Source organism: Salvelinus alpinus, chromosome 22 (assembly GCF_045679555.1).
Source record: "Salvelinus alpinus chromosome 22, SLU_Salpinus.1, whole genome shotgun sequence".
NCBI classification, from domain to species: Eukaryota; Metazoa; Chordata; class Actinopteri; order Salmoniformes; family Salmonidae; genus Salvelinus; species Salvelinus alpinus.
In genome coordinates this window covers 22,580,748-22,600,625 of record NC_092107.1, presented here as the reverse complement: position 1 = coordinate 22,600,625, position 19,878 = coordinate 22,580,748, and the positions used below count along the sequence as shown (strand labels likewise).

General features: G+C 43.8%; 1 protein-coding gene across 2 annotated transcripts in view; it reads left to right on the top strand.

The window, feature by feature from the left end:
• Positions 1 to 19,878, top strand: part of col4a3 (collagen, type IV, alpha 3) — a 125,743-nt gene that overhangs the window by 87,962 nt on the left and 17,903 nt on the right. For both annotated transcript variants that reach the window (XR_011669855.1, XM_071359539.1), the window contains exons 29-42: positions 5,787 to 5,881; positions 6,023 to 6,173; positions 6,248 to 6,361; positions 6,948 to 7,115; positions 8,305 to 8,394; positions 8,480 to 8,614; positions 13,998 to 14,096; positions 14,269 to 14,358; positions 14,959 to 15,098; positions 15,359 to 15,485; positions 16,355 to 16,435; positions 16,532 to 16,633; positions 17,007 to 17,054; positions 19,613 to 19,798. Coding sequence is in view for 1 of the 2 variants with exons in the window: in XM_071359539.1 (XP_071215640.1) it covers positions 5,787 to 5,881; positions 6,023 to 6,173; positions 6,248 to 6,361; positions 6,948 to 7,115; positions 8,305 to 8,394; positions 8,480 to 8,614; positions 13,998 to 14,096; positions 14,269 to 14,358; positions 14,959 to 15,098; positions 15,359 to 15,485; positions 16,355 to 16,435; positions 16,532 to 16,633; positions 17,007 to 17,054; positions 19,613 to 19,798 (1,626 nt within the window). In the remaining variant the exon portion in view is untranslated. The remainder of the gene's footprint in view (positions 1 to 5,786; positions 5,882 to 6,022; positions 6,174 to 6,247; positions 6,362 to 6,947; positions 7,116 to 8,304; positions 8,395 to 8,479; positions 8,615 to 13,997; positions 14,097 to 14,268; positions 14,359 to 14,958; positions 15,099 to 15,358; positions 15,486 to 16,354; positions 16,436 to 16,531; positions 16,634 to 17,006; positions 17,055 to 19,612; positions 19,799 to 19,878) is intronic.

Below are 19,878 nucleotides of genomic sequence, written 5' to 3'. Positions count from 1 at the left end.
ACACAATAATACTACATAATGACAAAACAAAAACAGGTTTTAAATCATAAAAAATACAAATATAACATTTACATACACTACCGTTCTAAAGTTTATGGTCACTTAGAAATGTCCTTGTTTTTGAAAGAAAAGCATTAAAAAAATATATTATATTAAAATAACATCAAATTGATCAGAAATACAGTGTAGATATTAATGTTGTAAATGACTATTGTAGCTGAAAACTGCCGATTTTTTTTTTTTATGGAATATCTACATAGGCATACAGAGGCCCATGATCAGCAACCATCACTCCTGTGTTCCAATGGCACGTTGTGTTAGCTAATCCAAGTTTATCATTTTAAAAGGCAAATTGATCATTAGAAAAACCTTTTGCAATTATGTTAGCATAGCTGAAAACTGTTGTTCTGATTAAAGAAGCATTTAAACAGCTATTTGAGTGTCTGGAGCATCAGCATTTGTGGGTTCGATTACAGGCTCAAAATGGCCAGAAACAAAGGACTTTCTTCTGAAACTTGTCAGTCTATTCTTGTTCTGAGAAATTAAGGCTATTCCATGGGAGAAATTGCTAAGAAACTGAAGATTTCGTACAACGCTGTGTACTATTCCCTTCACAGAACAGCGCAAACTGGCTCTAACCAGAATAGAAAGAGGAGTGGGAGGCCTCGGTGCACAAATGAGCAAGAGGACAAGTACATTAGTGTCTAGTTTGAGAAGCAGACGCCTCACAAGTCCTCAGCTGGCTGCTTCATTAAATAGTACCTGCAAATCACCAATCTCAACGTTAACAGTGAAGAGGCGACTCCGGGATGCTGGCCTTCTAGGCAGAGTTGCAAAGAAAAAGCCATATCTCAGACTGGCCAATAAAGAAGAAAACATTAAGATGGAAAAAAGAACATAGAAACTGGACAGAGGAAGATTGGAAAAAAGTGTTATGGATAAACTAATCTAAGTTTGAAGTGTTCAGATCACAAAGAAGAACATTCGTGAGACGCAGAAAAAATTCAAAGATGCTGGAGGAGTGCTTCATGCTATCTGTCAAGCATGGTGGAGGCAATGTGATTGTCTGGGGGTGCTTTGGTGGTGGTAAGGTGGGAGATTTGTACAGGGTCAAAGGGATTTTGAAGAAGGAAGGCTATCACTTCATTTTGCAACGCTTTGCAATACCCTGTGGACGGCGCTTAATTGGAGCCAATTTCCTCCTACAACAGGACAATGACCCAAAGCACAGCTCCAAACTATGCAAGAACTATTTAGGGAAGAAGCAGTCAGCTGGTATTCTGTCTATAATGGAGTGTCCAGCACAGTCACCGGATCTCAAACCTATTGAGCTGTTGGGGGAGTAGCTTGACCGCATGGTACGTAAGAAGTACCCATCAAGCCAATCCAACTTGTGGGAGGTACTTCAGGAGCATGGGGTGAAATCTCTTCAGATTACCGCAACAAATTGACAACTAGAATGCCAAAGGTGTCACGGTGAGCACTACTGGAGGAGAAGTCAGGTGCAGGAGAGCAGAGAGTTGTGAACAGGCGCACACTTTATTTGGGCAGAGGCAAATAAACAGACGGATGCCACTGCGTCAAAACCTCCAGCCAAAGGAAAAAGTGCAGGGTGTGAAACAGTCACAAAAATGAGCACAATGTTACAATAACCAACTTTCGTGAAATACCACGGAAAATAATGGGAAAAACCCAGCCTGGCGCGTACACACGCAACACGTAACAAAACAATTTCACACAAAGACATGGAGGGGAACAGAGGAATAAATACATGCAGTGTGATTAGGGAATGAAAACCAGGTGTGCAGGGAACAAGACAAAACAAATGGAACAATGGAAAAATGGAGCGGCGATGGCTAGAAAGCCGGTGACGTCGACCGCCGAACGCCGCCCGAACAAAGAGAGGAGCCGACTTCAGCGGAAGTCGTGACAAAAGGTCTGCAAGGCTGTAATTGCTGAAATTGAGGATTTTTTCACGAAAGCAAAGTTTGAAGAACACTATTATTTCAATTAATTATTTATAACCTTGACAACGTCTTGACTATATTTCATATTCATTTCATGTATGTTTTCATGGAAAACAAGGACATTTCTAGGTGACCCCAAACTTTTGAACGGTAGTGTAAGTATTCAGACCCTTTATGCAGTACTTTGTTGAAGCACCTTTGGCAGTAATTACAGTCTCCAGTCTTCTTGGGTACACTATAAGCATGGCACACCTGTATTTGAGTAGTTTCTCCCATTCTTCTCTGCAGATACTCTCAAGCTCTGTCAGGTTGGATGGGGAGCATTGCGCACATCTATTTTCAGGTCTCCCCAGAGATGTTCAATCGGGTTCAAGTCCGGGCCCTGGCTGGGCCACTCTAGGACATTCAGAGACTTGTCTCGAAGCCACTCCTGCGTTGTATTGGCTGTGTGCTTAGGGTCATTAGCCTGTTGGAAGGTGAACCTTTGCCCCAGTCTGAAGTCCTGAGCGCTCTGGAGCAGGTTTTCATCAATGATCTCTCTGTACTTTGCTCCGTTCATCTTTTCCTCGACCCTGACTAGTCTCCTTGTCCCTGCCGCTGCAAAGCATGATGCTGCCACCACCATGCTTCACCGTAGGGATGGTGCCAGGTTTCCTCCAGACGTGACGCTTGGCATTCAGGCCAAAGAGTTCAATCTTGGTTTCATCAGACCAGAGCATCTTGTTTCTCATGGTCTGAGAGTCTTTGGGTGCCTTTTGGCATACTCCAAGTGGGCTGTCATGTGCCTTTTACTGAAGAGAGACTTCCGTCTGGCCACTCTACCATAAAGGCCTAACTGGTGGAATGCTGCAGAGATGGTTGTCCTTCTGGAAGGTTCTCCCATCTCCAAAGAGGACCTCTAGAGCTCTGTCAGAGTGACCATTGGGTTTTTGGTCACCTCCCTGACCAAGGCCCTTTTCCCCCGATTGCTCAGTTTGGCCAGGTAGCCAGGTCTAGGAAGTCTTGGTGGTTCCAAACTTCTTCTATTTAAGAATGATGGAGGCCACTTGGACCTTCAATGCTGCAGACATTTTGTTGTACCCTTCCCCAGATCTGTGCCTCGACACAATCCTGTCTCGGAGGTCAACGGACAATTCCTTTGACCTCATGGATTGTTTTTTGCTCTAACATTCAATGTCAAGTGTGGGACCTTATATAAACAGGTTTGTGCCTCTCCAAATCATGTCCAATCAATTGAATTTCCAACAGGTGGACTCCAATCAAGTTCTAGAAACATCTCAGGGATGATCAATGGAAACAGGATGACCCTGAGCTCAATTTCAAGTCTCAAGTCTGAATACTTATGTTTTTCAGTTTTCTCTTTGTAGTACATTTGCAAAAATAATTGAAAACCTGTTCGCTTTGTCATTATGGGGTATTGTGTGTAGATTGAGTTTTATTAATTTAATCAATTTTAGAATAAGGCTGTAACGGAACAAAATGTTGAAAAAGTCAAGGGGTCTGAGTGCTGTGTATATATACAGTACCAGTCAAAAGTTTGACACACCTACTCATTCAAGGGTTTTTCTTTATTTTGACTATTTCCTACATTGTATAATAATAGTGAAGACAGCAAAACGATGAAATAACACATATGGAATCATGTAGTAACCAAAAAAGTGTTAAACAAGTCAAAATATAGTTTATTTTTGAGATTCTTCAGTAGCCAACCTTTGTCTTGAAGACAGCTTTGAACACTCTTGGCATTATCTCAACCAGATTCACCTGGAATGCTTTTCCAACAGTCTTAAGGTATATGCTGAGCACTTGTTGGCTGCTTTTCCTTTACTCTGAGGTCCAACTCATCCCAAACCATCTCAATTGGGTTGAGGTCTGGTGATTTTAGAGGCCAGGTCATCTGATGCAGCACTCCATGATTCTCCTTCTTGGTCAAATAGCCATTACACACCCTGGATGTGCGTTGGGTCATTGTCCTGTTGAAAAACAAATGATAGTCCCACTAAGCGCAAACCAGATGGGATGGTGTATAGCTGCAGAATGCTGTGGTAACCATGCTGGTTAAGTGTGCCTTGAATTCTAAGTGAATCACCGACAGTGTCAACAGAAAAGCACCATCAGAGGCCTCTCGGGTGGCGCAGTGGTCTAGGGCACTGCATCGCAGCGCTAGCTGCGCCACCAGAGTCTCTGGGTTCGCGCCCAGGCTCTGTCGCAGCCGGCCGCGACCGGGAGGTCCGTGGGGCGACGCACAATTGGCCTAGCGTCGTCCGGGTTAGGGAGGATTTGGCCGGTAGGGATATCCTTGTCTCATCACGCTCCAGCGACTCCTGTGGCGGGCCGGGCGCAGTGCGCGCTAACCGAGGGGGCCAGGTGCACGGTGTTTCCTCCGACACATTGGTGCGACTTGCTTCCGAGTTGGAGGCGCGCTGTGTTAAGAAGCAGTGCGGCTTGGTTGGGTTGTGCTTCGGAGGACGCATGGCTTTCGACCTTCGTCTCTCCCGAGCCCGTACGGGAGTTGTAGCGATGAGACAAGATAGTAATTACTAGCGATTGGATACCACGAAAAATAAAATGGGGAGAAAAGGGGGTAAAAAAGAAAAAAAAGGCACCATCACACCACCTCCTCTGTGCTTTACGGTGGGAACCACACATACGTAGATCATCCGTTCACCTACTCTGTGTCTCACAAAGACATGGCTGTTGGAACCAAAAATCTCCAATTTGACACGTCAGACCAAAAGACAGATTTCCACTGGTCTAATGTCCATTGCTCGTGTTTCTTGGCCCAAACAGGTCTCTTTTTCTTAATGGTGTCCTATAGTAGTGGTTTCTTTGCAGGAATTCGACCATGAAGGCCTGATTCACGCAGTCTCCTCTGAACAGTTGATGTTGAGATGTGTCTGTTACTTGAACTCTGTGAAGCATTTATTTGGGCTGCAATTTCTGAGGCTGGTAACTCGAATGAACTTATCCTCTGCAGCAGAGGTAACTCTGGGTCTTCCTTTCCTGTGGCGGTCCTCATGAGAGCCAGTTTCATCATAGCGCTTGATTGTTTTTGCGACTGCACTTGAGGAAACTTTCAAAGTTCTTGAAATGTTCCATATTGACTGACCTTCATGTCTTAAAGTCTTTCTCTTTGCTTATTTTAGCTTTTCTTGCCATAATATGGATATTGCCAAATAGGGCCATCTTCTGTTGAAATGCATTCCAGGTGACTACCTCATGAAGCTGGTTGAGAGAATGCCAAGAGTGTGCAAAGCTGTCATCAAGGCAATAGGTGAATCTCAAATATAAAATATTTTGAATGAAATATGAAATGCCCAAATACATTTTATTTTTCAAACTTCTGATCACCTTCTTGCCTTGGATTACATATCTTAGATGCCAATTTGCAAAACGATGAATACAAATGGCATCATTTGAAGACAAAATTCAATGTTTACAACGAGGATAAAACCATGTTGTAAATGTAAACGTTTAGTGAAAAATGCGTAACAGGAGAATAGTTTCCCATAATTCTACACCTTTTGATGTTTTTATTTCCAATTTTGATCATCATTGTTTATTGATATTGATTAAATAGGATTTTTTTTTAAGACAGACTCATTTCATTGATGTGTTCATCTTTTTTTGTAGGCAGTTCTTATGATTCATGTATTTGCTTCATTAACAGTATCTTATAGTTTGGATGAAAGTATTTGCTGTTTAGAGAAGGCAACGTTTCTTCGAACTACACTTTTCCAAATGTGCTTGTACGTGATTGAGAAAAACTGCAGATGGAGCTCAAGTACAGATTCAGTCATGAGACTGTTTCCCTCTCAGGTGAGAAGGGCCAGCCGGGACCTGCTGGTGCCCCAGGGATTGGTAGTATGGGACGACCAGGACCATCCGGAGCTCCCGGGATGCCAGGCCCTAAGGTCAGTGGAGCACAAACATTTTGTGTGTGTGTGCACATGCGTGAGTGTGTTTGAATGAGTTTGTGAGTGTGCGTGTGTGTCCTATTGTGGGCTGTCTTTGTGTGTCCATACATAGTCATTCTGTGTTGTATGGGTTTTTAGGGTGATTTCAGACCAGGGCTCCCAGGGCTGCCAGGTAGACCAGGCCCCCCAGGGGAGGATGGTTCTCTGGGGCTGACTGGAGACTCTGGTCTGCCTGGGCTTGGTAGATTACCTGGCCTACCAGGAAGAGATGGTCCACAGGGAGACAGAGGTGAGTAGACACACACACACACACCCACACACACCCACACATACAGTCTGATTGTTGCTTCTGTCTATCCTCAGGCAGTAAAGGTGCTGAGGGCTTGCCGGGTCTGCCTGGGGATCCTGGAGCGTGTACGCAAGGCATTCCAGGCCCTCCGGGGGCTGTAGGTCTCAATGGAATCATTGGCTTCACAGGTACATATCCTTAGCCCCACAACTCAGCTGTTTACCGAAACAAGTGGCAAAGGATGCCCTTTTGTTTTTTTTGTTTTTCTCCCAGAATGTACACTACCAGTCAAAGGTTTTAGAACACCTCCTCATTCAAGGGTTTTTCTTTATGTTTACTATTTTCTACATTGTAGAATAATAGTGACGACATCAAAACTATGAAATAACACATCTGGAATCATGTAGTTACCAAAAAAGTGTTAAACAAATCAAAATATATTATTTGATATTTGAGATTCTTCAAATAGCCACAATTTGCCTTGATGACAGCTTAGCTGTAAGCATGTAAGCATCTTTGTCAGAACACTGCATGTAAGCATATCTGATGCTGTAAGCATCTCTGTCAGAACACTGCTCATAAAAGTTCTAGCTGTGACTCTACTGTACATACATGTATGACACTCTCATAAAGTCCTCTCTGTGTGTTCCTCCTTTTTGTTCTCTCATTTTCCCCTTTCTCCTCTCCCTGCTGTCTCGTTCTCCTCCCCCCGTCTCTGTCTCTCTTCTCTCCCCTTTCTTTCTCTCTTCTCTCCTGTCTCTCTACATGCTTCAGGGACCAGAGGACAGAAGGGGGCGCAGGGCGATTCAGGTCTGCCTGGCAGAGGGGCCCCAGGATTGATGGGGCCGTTTGGACGGCCCGGGTTTGATGGGCCCCCGGGACCTGGGGGGGCTGCCGGCCTGAAAGGATTCAGAGGAAGAGATGGTGTTCCTGGGACACCAGGTTAGACCACTGTTGCTTTAAGGCAGTGTTTCTCAATTATTTTCTGTTATTTTCTAGGAAGAAGTAAACATTTCGCGCCCCCCAACTCTCCGCCGCGACTGTAAATAGTATAATTTGTCTATGAAATTGTTAGAAGTACACCTCTGCATAACATTGTATCCTTATTAACATTAAAGAGATCAACTTACAACAAAGAATAACTTTATTAACATTGTTTTTTAGTCTGTAACAGAAAAGACTTAAAGTGCATCAGTTTGCCTGAAATGTAAAAAAAAATTCAAGCCTTATTTGACCATTTGATACTGAAAAATAAAATAAAATATAATCAATAAATAATAATACATTCAAATTGATCAGCAACATTATCTCAGGAGCACAATATATGAAACACTGACCTATAAAACAAAAATGAATAAAACAATTTGTGCTGATTTTAAAAAAATTAAATGAGGAAGTCATAGTTTTTATTTTTGCAGCACTTGCGTCATCCAGCATGACAGAGACCATGTCTAATGCTGCAGGCAGTATCAGCTCCTCTGCTATGGAGTGTTTTTTTTTGCACTGAGCAATTTGGTAGTCACCTTTTATGATGCTAGCAGTGCTCGATGGTTTACTGAAGTAGCATTCACAAAGCGGGACGATTGTTGGCAATATTCAGCACGTTTTCGCTGACTAAACTCAAGCGGCTTATCAGCGTGATTGGGGTGTAATGTCTTTAAGTGACGCCTTAATTTATTTGGCTTCATGCTGTCCGCTGCCAACATTTTTAGACACAGTAAACATACCGGTCTTTCCTCGTCTCCCACCGTAGTCACAGTGAAGCCAAGCGCTACATACGCGTCGTCATATTTCCTCGTCTTAGCTTTCGGGAGACTTACGTTTGTCTCATTATCTCCGTCTCTCTCCGCCTTTCTTTACATCCCTGTTAAATATTTTTCCATGGTGTCTCTTAAGGGTTTGTTATCTGCACTTCATATATCCTGCTGTGTGCTCTTATTCGGTGCAAAAAAAAACTACTCCCTGCGCAAAAAAAAGCATGTTCCCCGGGGTCACACGCGCCCCCCTGGCATCGCTCCGAGCCCCCCCAGGGGGGCGCGCCCCACTATTTGAGAAGGACTGCTTTAAGGTGAAGAAGATAATGTGCCATTGTGTGATCAACTGTTATGAACCTGTGTGTGTGTTCTCCAAGGCCTGAGAGGAGACATGGGGCCATCAGGAGCGTGTGGTACACCAGGACCAGACGGAAGCCCAGGACCAGGGGGACGACTTGGCCCTAAAGGTAGAACTGTCCAATACTTTTATGCACACACACACGCTATGATGATGATGATGATGATGTTGACGATGATGATTGCTGTCTCCAGGTCTGATGGGTGCTGATGGTGTGAAGGGCCGTGTAGGAGTCAGGGGACCTGTGGGAGATTCTGGGGCTCCTGGAGATATTGGAGTCACAACATACATCGAGGTCCTTGGGGACCCTGGGGACCCAGGACCTACAGGTCAGTCTCTGAATGACCCCTGACTCTGAATGACCCCTACCCCCAATCAACACTACAAACTCCAATTCTGATTCTAGAACATTAGCGGCACCCTGTCTTTTTAGACTTACACACAGTGTCTGTAGTAGGCTATTCCCTTCTCCCCTTGAGTTTTTAGAAACATTTACAGTGGTTCGTCCTTTAAAAGTTGCAACGTACTGCAGCACGGCTTGCGTGGTGCCACAGAATTCTATGGCACATTACTGCCAATTACTGGTACCATTAATGCTAGTTAGTGTTAGTTTGACCACCAGAGGGCATCTTTGAGAAGCATTTGATAGCCTTCAATAGTGGCTGTACTAGAGGATAGATTTTTTTTTGTGAGAACATAGTATATGGGACTGATTTTAATATTATGGTGTTTCTATTCCAAAAAATGGATGGAACGGAAAATATGGCACTGTATAACGTGACGATCGGGAGTAGGCTACAGTGCTGGGCTATTTAGCTAAATAATCCCTGTGTCGTGCAGGCAACTGGGGTTCAATTCCCCGACCGGGAGGAAGGAGTAGGCTGTCCTTGTGTTTATACATTTTTTTAACTAGGCAAATCAGTTAAGAACAAATTCTTATTTACAATGATGGCCTAGGAACAGTGGGTTAACTGCCTTGTTCAGGTGCAGAATGACATATTTTTACCTTATCAGCTCGGGGATTCAATCTTGCAACCTTTAGGTTACTGGCCCAATGCTCTAACCACTAGGCTACCTCCCGACACAAAAATAAATATGAATGTAAATAAGGATTTGATCTTAACTGATTCCATATGTGCTATTTCATAATTGTGATATCTTCACTATTATTCTACAATGTAGAAAATAGTAAAAATGAAGAATAACCCTGGAATGATTAGGTGTGTCCAAACTTTTGAGGCCATCAAGACGTTTTGACTAGAGAAATTGACGATACTATAACGCAACAAATACATTGATCATTTCAGCAAGGTTTTACCTGTGGTCGTGGAGCTGGGGGCATAGTGCAACTAAAATGTAGTTTAAATAACCATCTGCATTTTGATTGTCTTTTTTCTAGTTATTTTATTAACTAAAGCATAAAGATGTTGATGAAGAAATACTGTCCCGCTGTTTTGAGTTAGAAATGTAACACTTCAGATGACTTAAGCATCGAATACATTGCAGGTAGTGGGATGTTCACACCTACCTTAGCCGGGCTATAAAGAGTCTATTGTCCTGATAGTCGGGCTACAAGTTTTCAAAATGCCACGAGCTGTCCATCACTACTGTAAATAAAAACACAGCGACTTGTTTACATTTTGTTTACATTCTTTATTGTAACCACAATGTCACAAATAATTTGTGTCTACCTTTCCAATTACTTTTAGAGTTTGGGATTCATTTGATTAATTATGGTGTTTATATTCCAAGAAAAATTAAAAACCCTCTGGGTTTCCGCTAGGATGGAACGGAAAATATGGAGCTGTACAACGTGACGGTTGGGAGTAGGCTACACAGTACCGGGCTATTTAGCTAAAGAATCCCTGTGTCGTGCGGGCATGAGAGGGGCACGCGGGAGACCGGCGTTTAATTCCCTGATGGGGAGCAAGGAGTAGGCTGTCATTGTAAATAAGAATTTGTTCTTAAGTGACTTGTCTAGTTAAATAAAGGTTACACTAAGAGCATAAACAATTCTACACCATAATTGTAGTCTAACCAATACCCAAACGAAGATCCAGTCAAAATAAAAATCTCATTGATTTATCAAGACCTGTCGCCATGCTTGTCTCAGAGCATCCTAGATCTGAATGAATGAAATATTCTTATTAAATACTTTTTTCCTTACATAGTTGAATGTGCTGACAACAAAATCACACAAAAATGATCAATGGAAATCAAATTTATCAACCCATGGAGGTCTGGATTTGGAGTCACACTCAAAATTAAAGTGGAAAACCACACTACAGGCTGATCCAACTTTGATGTAATGTCCTTAAAACAAGTCAAAATGAGGCTCAGTAGTGTGTGTGGCCTCCACGTGCCTGTATGACCTCCCTACAACGCCTGGGCATGCTCCTGATGCGGTGGCGGATGGTCTCCTGAGGGATCTCCTCCCAGACCTGGACTAAAGCATCTGCCAACTCCTGGACAGTCTGTGGTGCAACGTGGCGTTGGTGGATGGAGCGAGACATGATGTCCCAGATGTGCTCAATTGGATTCAGGTCTGGGGAACGGGCGGGCTAGTCCATAGCATCAATGCCTTCCTCTTGCAGGAACTGCTGACACACTCCAGCCACATGAGGTCTAGCATTGTCTTGCATTAGGAGGAACCCAGGGCCAACCGCACCAGCATATGGTCTCACAAGGGGTCTGAGGATCTCATCTCGGTACCTAATGGCAGTCAGGCTACCTCTGGCGAGCACATGGAGGGCTGTGCGGCCCCCCAAAGAAATGCCACCCCACACCATGACTGACCCACCGCCAAACCGGTCATGCTGGAGGATGTTGCAGGCAGCAGAACGTTCTCCACGGCGTCTCCAGACTCTGTCACGTCTGTCACATGTGCTCATGTGCTCAGTGTGAACCTGCTTTCATCTGTGAAGAGCACAGGGTGCCAGTGGCGAATTTGCCAATCTTGGTGTTCTCTGGCAAATGCCAAACGTCCTGCACGGTGTTGGGCTGTAAGCACAACCCCCACCTGTGGACGTCGGGCCCTCATACCACCCTCATGGAGTCTGTTTCTGACCGTTTGAGCAGACACATGCACATTTGTGGCACAGTGCTCCTCCTTGCACAAAGGCGAAGGTAGCGGTCCTGCTGCTGGGTTGTTGCCCTCCTACGGCCTCCTCCACGTCTCCTGATGTACTGGCCTGTCTCCTGGTAGCGCCTCCATGCTCTGGACACTACGCTGACAGACACAGCAAACCTTCTTGCCACAGCTCGCATTGATGTGCCATCCTGGATGAGCTGCACTACCTGAGCCACTTGTGTGGGTTGTAGACTCCGTCTCATGCTACCACTAGAGTGAAAGCACCGCCAGCATTCAAAAGTGACCAAAACATCAGCCAGGAAGCATAGGAACTGAGAAGTGGTCTGTGGTCACCACCTGCAGAACCACTCCTTTATTGGGGGTGTCTTGCTAATTGCCTATAATTTCCACCTGTTGTCTATTCCATTTGCACAACAGCATGTGACATTTATTGTCAATCAGTGTTGCTTCCTAAGTGGACAGTTTGATTTCACAGAAGTGTGATTGACTTGGAGTTACATTGTGTTGTTTAAGTGTTCCCTTTATTTTTTTGAGCAGTGTAGTTGTAGACTAATGCTTCAAATCCTATTGCTTCTAACTTTAATATGCTCTTTAAATAAATAAGACCTACATCACTTTTAACAGCACATTACTCAACACTAGTGAGACTCATGTCGCCTAAGGTAGGCCTACAGTATATAAAAAAATATGACGTGACTCTCCGCCAATAATTACATATAGAGGATTGGAGGATTCTAAATTAAAACCATGGGTCTACCGGTGGCGGCCGACACGGGTATCTGTAGCAACGCAATTTTGCATTGCGATGTGGGGATTTAGACAGCTGCACCACTGGGGAGGCCCCATCCACAAAGTATCAAAATACAGAGAGGAGTTGGTAAAGGTATATTGCCCTGCTAATAGCCCATAATGGCCTATTATAATACTGTACATGGTGTCCAGGTCAGGAAAACCAAAACATTTATTTATAAATGACTATCAGAAAGAATGTTGGTACTTATTTTGATCCAAAGCCATGAATGAGTGAGTCACTCAGCTTTATGTAGGTGATGCTATATGAAAGTGCCATCAACTTGATAATATATATTTTGGAGGTTATTTTGTTTTTTTTTAAAACGAAAGTGAGTGTTTGTAATCTGAATAAAGGCCAAAATAATATTTGTAAAGGCCAAAACATTTATTTCTGTTTTTAGAGGGAGAGAAACGCTGCGCCAATTGTGCGCCGCACTATGGGATTCCCAATCATGGTTGGATGTGATACATAATAATAATACTTAACTTAGAAATACATTTGACGATAGAATTCTCCCCCTACCCTCCATTTGGAACGTTTCCCTAGTCAGTGCCATTATTAGTGCAATGCCCCTTAAAGTGTTGCTCTGTGCTACCCAGTGCGCTTCCCTCCTCCCTTCCCCATGGGCTAGGTCTGTCTTCTGTGTGTGGCTCTGCGGCCCATCCCTTGCCCCCTGCCCTCGTGCCTTGAACCTTGCACGCTGTCAGTGGATACAGCTGGAGAACTGCATGGCAATCCCATTGAGTGCGGGAGCCATGACCCATATATATTGCCCTGCTAATAACAGGGTTCAGAATATATCTGTGAGAATATCCAAGGGGCTTTTATATCATTCTAAATTAATAATAACAATATTTTGGAGATTTTGTTTTCAAATAACGTAAAATTAGCGAGAAAAAGGCAGTTCTTGAACTGGGGGTTAGACATTGTTGCTAATTTGTAAACAAAGCCAGCTTGTTATCAAGAATATTTTAGAATTGTTTTTTTTAGAGGGAGAGAAACCAAATACCTACAGTCATCTCATGGGTCTCTCAGTTGAGGCCAGCACGGGTATTGAACCATCTGTAGCAACACAGCTTGCACTGCGGTGCAGTGTCTTAGACCATTGCGCCACTCAGTCACCATACAAATTTGACTGGTCGGGAGTGGGATACAGTACTACAGTAAGAGCAAAACAATCCTAACAAAATAAAATAATAAAAAACTTAGTGTAACAACAGTTTTAGTAAGTAATACTGAAGTCGTGCACAATTATCAGTTTCTATTTAGGTTTATGTCGACACAGTAAGACCCGAAACCATAATCAGTGCTCTAACTCCCCCTTGTGCTGGTCTGGAGCAATGAAGTGGTGACGCAGGGTACCGTACTAAACCACAAATTACCTTAAAGTACCGCAGCATAATCGCAAAACCTTTAGTGGAGCAACCACTGTATGTTGGCCAATACCAAAACTGCTGTACTGTTTTCATCAGAAGAAAAATATTCAGTCCTCATTGATAATAGCAAAATATTGTTTCTGAATCTGAAAAATAGTTTGCGAGTAATGCTCTGTTCCTGAGCGTAAAAAACGATATTTCCTGTTGTGAAGGCTATTTTCAAATTAAGAAGTAACAACGAATTAATGCAAGAAGTCTCAACGTGCCTTTACAGTAGCATAACTACATCGGAAATGTATTTGATGCTGTTGAATAATTTATGATATTTCATTATTTATGATAGCAATATAAATTTTCTCCTGAGTTGTATGATGGTTATACCGTCCCAAAATGTGTTAAGGCCTTTTAGATCCAGTGACCCCTGACCTCTGACTCTGCTCTCTTTTCTCCAGTTCTAAGGGGCTTAAGAGGTGCCAAAGGAGATCTAGGTGTGATAGGGCACAATGGAGCCAGTGGCAAGGATGGGATTCCCGGGAGCGTCGGGCCGCAAGGTACCAAGCACCGTGACACACTATTGAAAAAAAACCTGTTTCAATTGCCTACCTACTACCCCTCTTCTTAATAAATCACTACCATGCCTAGCTATTCAATTTGATTGAGTAAACTTTATTAATCCCCAAAGGCAATTGTTTATTACTAATATTTTGACCTCTTTTCTTGTAGGTGCTGTTGGCGACCCAGGCAGAGATGGCCAGAAAGGAAGTCCTGGTTTCAATGGAAACCCTGGAGTCGCAGGAGATATGGGTGTGCCAGGTAACATACTCAAAATTATAGCGAAACAGGTTGTGTCCAGAATCTGTCTTGCCTACTACTTACTAAAATCTACATACTGTGTAGTAATCGTACTACATATTATTTAGAACTTACTCGTTAGTAAAAATGAGTCATCTAATGCGCATTTGCGTTGTTTCTCGCCATTCGTTCATTTTGGTATAGCGTTTCCCCTTACAGAATTATCAGCTGATTATCAGCTGTTGTCAAACACACATGGGTCGGAAAATAAGATTATCTTCCTCATTAGCATACAACAAATTCCTACTATATGTAGATGAAAAGCTGAAATTAATATGACATACTGGCATTTAAAGCACACAAAATGTTCTACATTTCACATACTTTAAAATATTATATTTTCGCATACATAATCAGTCTTTTTAGAGGCTTGACATATACAGAAGGACACTCCCAGGTTTGTGTCGCTCCCGGCAGAAGTTCCCCTAGATATAGATCTAGGATCAGCTTCCCCTCCCTGAATCGTAACCATAACCATTGGAGGGGGAAATGCAAAACTGACCCAAGATCAGCGTCTAGGGGCAACTTCACCCTATTCAGGTTTGTGTCCTTGCTGACCAGGTGTAAAGGGTGAGAAAGGGGGAACAGGAGGTCGTGGAGAGCCTGGTTCATCTGGAAGACCAGGTCCAAATGGAGTAAATGGAGTGAAAGGAGAGCCCAGCCTCCCTGGACCAGGAGCTAAAGGACGACGAGGAGAAAAGGTGAAAACCGAATACACTACCCGTGAGGGGCCTGTTTTTTTTTCCTGACACCACCTGACCTGAACAGGAAAAACTGATACATACTGATATAGAACAGCAACAATTAATATTTCAAATGATTAGCAATGTATAAATGTGTTCAGCAGAAATTAAGTCCAACCTCCTCCCCCTTCTCTCGCTCCTCTCTTGCATGCTTTCTTTCTTTTCCTTCTCACTCTCTCAATCTCATATCTCTCTCGCTCTCTCCCTCTTTCTTTCAGGGAGTGCCAGGGTTTCCAGGTTTTCCAGGAGAGAAGGGGGAGATGGGTGTGGCGGGGAGGTTCGGAACCCTGGGGGCCATCGGCCCCACAGGACCCAAGGGAAGAGAAGGACTACAGGGATCACGAGGTCTCTGTCGCCCACTGAATAACAATCACTGTGCCGTACATGCAAACCCACACAACCTCCTCATTAACGGATTTATAATAACTACTGCAAAAATAACTTTCCACACGCATCAAATCAAATGTATTTATATAGCCCTTCTTACATCAGCTGATATCTCAAAGTGCTGTACAGAAACCCAGCCTAAAAACCCAAACAGCAAGCAATGCAGGTGTAGAAGCACGGTGGCTAAGAAAAACTCCATAGAAAGGCCAAAACCTAGGAAGAAACCTAGAGAGGAACCAGGCTATGAGGGGTGGCCAGTCCTCTTCTGGCTGTGCCGGGTGGAGATTATAACAGAACATGGCCAAGATTTTCAAATGTTCATAAATGACCAGCATGGTCAAATAATAATAATCACAGTAGTTGTCCAGGGTGCAACAAGTCAGCACCTCAGGAGTAAATGTCAGTTGGCTTTTCATAGCCGAACATTAAGAGTATCTCTACCGCTCCTGCTGTCTCTAGAGAGTTGAAAACAGCAGGTCTGGGACAGGTACTACGTCCAATGTACAGGTCAGGGTTCCATAGCCACAGGCAGAACAGTTGAAACTGGAGCAGCAGCACGGCCAGGTGGACTGGGGACAGCAAGGAGTCATCAGGCCAGGTAGTCCTGAGGCATGGTCCTAGGGCTCAGGTCCTCCGAGAGAGAGAAAGAAAGAGAGAATTAGAGAGTGCATACTTAAATTCACACAGGACACCGGATAAAACAGGAGAAGTACTCCAGATATAACAGACTGACCCGAGCCCCCCGACACATAAACTACTGCACAAATGCACTCACACACACACACTCTATTTATTCTCACGGTATCTGTATCTCACGTCTTTCTTAGGACCTCCGGGACCAGCCGGGGAGAAGGGCATTAATGGTCTCCCAGGCAATAGTGGCTGTCATGGCCAGAATGGCCTGCAAGGTAATTTATAATGCTTGTCCACACCTACTGAAATGCCATTAGACTTTCCGTCTGTGCGTGTTTGTGATCCTATTAAGCACTGCCTCTGTGTCACAGGGAGCCCAGGATTGGCTGGTGACCCAGGGTCTGCAGGCCCCAGAGGTGCCCAGGGTCGAGACGGCATCCCTGGCCCAGCAGGAGAGAAAGGAGACATGGGAGGTTAGAGAACCCTACTAGATTCAGAAAAAAAGTGTTCCAAAAGGGTTCTTCGTTTATCCTCATAGGACATGACTTTTTGGTTCCAGGTAGAACCATCTGGGTTCTACCTGGGTTCTATCTGGAACCAAAAAGGGTTCTCCAAAGAGTTCTCCTATGGGGACAGCCAAATAACCCTTTTAGGTTCTAGATAACACCTTTTTTCTATGAGTGTAAAACACTCCCTCCAGGGTTGGGGTCAATTCCAATTGAAGTCAGTCAATCCAGGAAGTGATTTGAATTTAAAATGCAAACATTGAAAAACTTTTGATATAAATAGCCCTTTACACATTCACAGAAATGATCTCTCTGTGTTGATTGTCTGTTCTCTCTACAGCCCCTGGCATTGGACCAAAAGGCACAGACGGAAAGATGGGCCAATCTGGTGAGTCTGTGCTACACACAGATACACGACATGGCCAAACCTATGTGGACACCTGCTCGTTGAACATCTCCTTCCAAAATCATGGGCATTAATTTGGAGTTGGTCCCCCCTTTGCTGCTATAACAGCCACCACTCTTTTGGGAAGGCTTTCTGCTAGATGTTGGAACATTGTTGCTGGGACTTGCTTCCGTTCAGCCACAAGAGCATTAGTGAGGTCGGGCACTGATGTTGGAAAATAAGGCCTGGCTCGCAGTCGTCGTTCCAATTCATCCCAAAGGTGTTCGATGGGGTTGAGGTCAGGGCTCTTTGCAGGACAGTAAAGTTCTTCCACACCGATCTCAACAAACCATTTCTGTATGGACCTCGCTTCGTGCATGGGGGCATTTTCATGCTGAAACAGGAAAGGGCCTTCCCCAAACTGTTGCCACAACGTTGGAGGCACAGAATATTTTAGACAACATTGTATACTGTAGCTTTAAGATTTCCCTTCACTGGAACTAAGGGGTCTAGCCTAAACCATGAAAAACAGCCCCAGACTATTATTTCTTCTCCGCCAAACTTTACAGTTGGCACTATGCATTGTGGCAGGTAGCGTTCTCCTGACATCCATCAAAACCCAGATTTGTCCATTGGATTGCCAGATGGTGAAGCGTGATTCATCACTCCTAAGAACTAATTTCCACTTCTCCAAAGTCCTATGGCGGCGAGCTTCACACCACTGCAGCCGATGCTTGGCATTGCGCATGGTAATCTTAGGCTTGTGTGCGGCTGCTCGGCCATGGAGACCCATTTCATAGAGATGAACAGTTCTTGTGCTGACGTTGCTTCCAGAGGCAGTTTGGAACTCAGTAGTGAGTGTTGCAACTGAGGCCAGACAATTTTTATGCGCTACACGCTTAAGCACTTGGCGGTCCTGTTCTGTGAGCTTGATGCTCCTAGAAGTTTCCACTTCACAATAACAACACTTATAGTTGACCGGTGCAGCTCTAGCAGGGCAGAAATTTGACGAACCGACTTGCTGGAAAGGTGGCATTCTATGAAGGTGCCAAGTTGACAGTCACTGAGCTCTTCAGTACGGGCCATTGATCTTCCAATATTTGTCTATGGAGATTGCATGGCTTTGTGCTCAATTTTATACACCTGTCAGCAACGGGTGTAGCTGAAATAGCTGAATCCGCTCATTTGAAGGGGTGTCCACATACTGTAGTTGCATGCATTTGTTTTGTTGTACAATATATGTGTCGTGTCTCTGACTATGATTCAATTATATGACATGCTATTTTATCAAATTGATTACCTAACGTTTAATTGATTACGTGATTGAATTAAACCATGCAACAATTAAACCATTAATAACCTGGGGTACCACGGAAGCATTCATTTATATAGAGCGGTTATCTCCCGAATCCACTCTCTTAAAGATCTGAAGATCTTTTATATCAATAGCAGTCAATTATGAATCGTCACCTTATTCAGTCTCATTCTGATGGTCGTAAAGTACTTGGTTATCTGCACGAACCCTGGCTGACAAGTAGAATCTGCAATGCAAAAATTGGCTTAATTATTTATTTACTAAATACCTAAATAATCACACAGAATTACATATACATGCACAGGATAGATCATATACATTGATTACTAATCATGTCATGAGAAGTCCCATCACAACCATTTCAGCGTGGTGATCGTCACCTCCACGTGATCTGATCTCATGTAAATTCCGTTAGATAGAGTAGTCGTTCAACCATTCGCAACCACAGCTCACGCCAGGGTTTGCTTAGTCTAACGTGAATATGGTCACGGGGGGCTTTTGTACTGGGGAAGAGAAGGGCATGTTTCATCCCTCTCCAACCAATGTCTGTTCACTTGGGAGTGGCCACTGAGTGAGCATGTTTACTTATGAAATCAATTCTCTCATTTAGAAGCTAAAATCACATTTCATCTTCTCACAAATAGTTTCATATTTAAACATTTTAAATTGCACAACAATTCCATGTAAATCTGATAACTAGAATGTGTAGACTTTCCAAGATACAATTTATGTCGTCCTATCATCAGATATAATGTCCCAGGCAACAACTGATCTGACATCATATTCTTTAAGTGCCAACAGACCCTTTCAACTGGTTGAGAAAGGGAAATATTGTTCCATTCCCCAACCTTGTGAAGTTAACATACTTTCACTATGTTAACAAAGGGCTTTCCAAGAGTCCATTCTGTAGAGTGGAGAGAAAGGGGAAAAAGGTATTTATGGGGGGGTCATAAACCTCACCGAACAGAGCAATGTCATGACATAGGATATACGATGTAAACCATGTGTGTCCCCCAATAATATCTCCTGTCATCTCTATGCTAGTTAGCGACGTTTACTCCCTTCAAATAGGATGCTGTTTAGAATGTTAAGACAGTGAAATGGGGTTAGTAAAGTCACCTCAAGGCTCAGCAGCTCTGGGTCTCTCAACCTATAGTGCTACCAGATGGTAATGATTCCCTCCCAAGTGTTGAACGCTACAAAAAGATATCCCTTCACTGATCTGTTCATCTGACTGTTTCTGTAGGACTTAAGGGGGATGCAGGGATACCTGGCCGCTTTGGCCCTCCTGGTCCCTCAGGGCCTTTGGGGGACGTTGGACCTCCAGGCCCCCCTGGTCCTATGGGACTGTCTGGAAGTCCTGGCCGGGATGGAATGTGCTTCGAAGGGCTAAAAGGAGACCGTGGACAAAATGGTGTCCCTGGACCCCAAGGTGTGTAGGCTGCATCTCAAAGGATACCATCTTCCCTACTTGTGACTAGAGCCCTCTGTTGAATTATTGTTTTGGCTTCA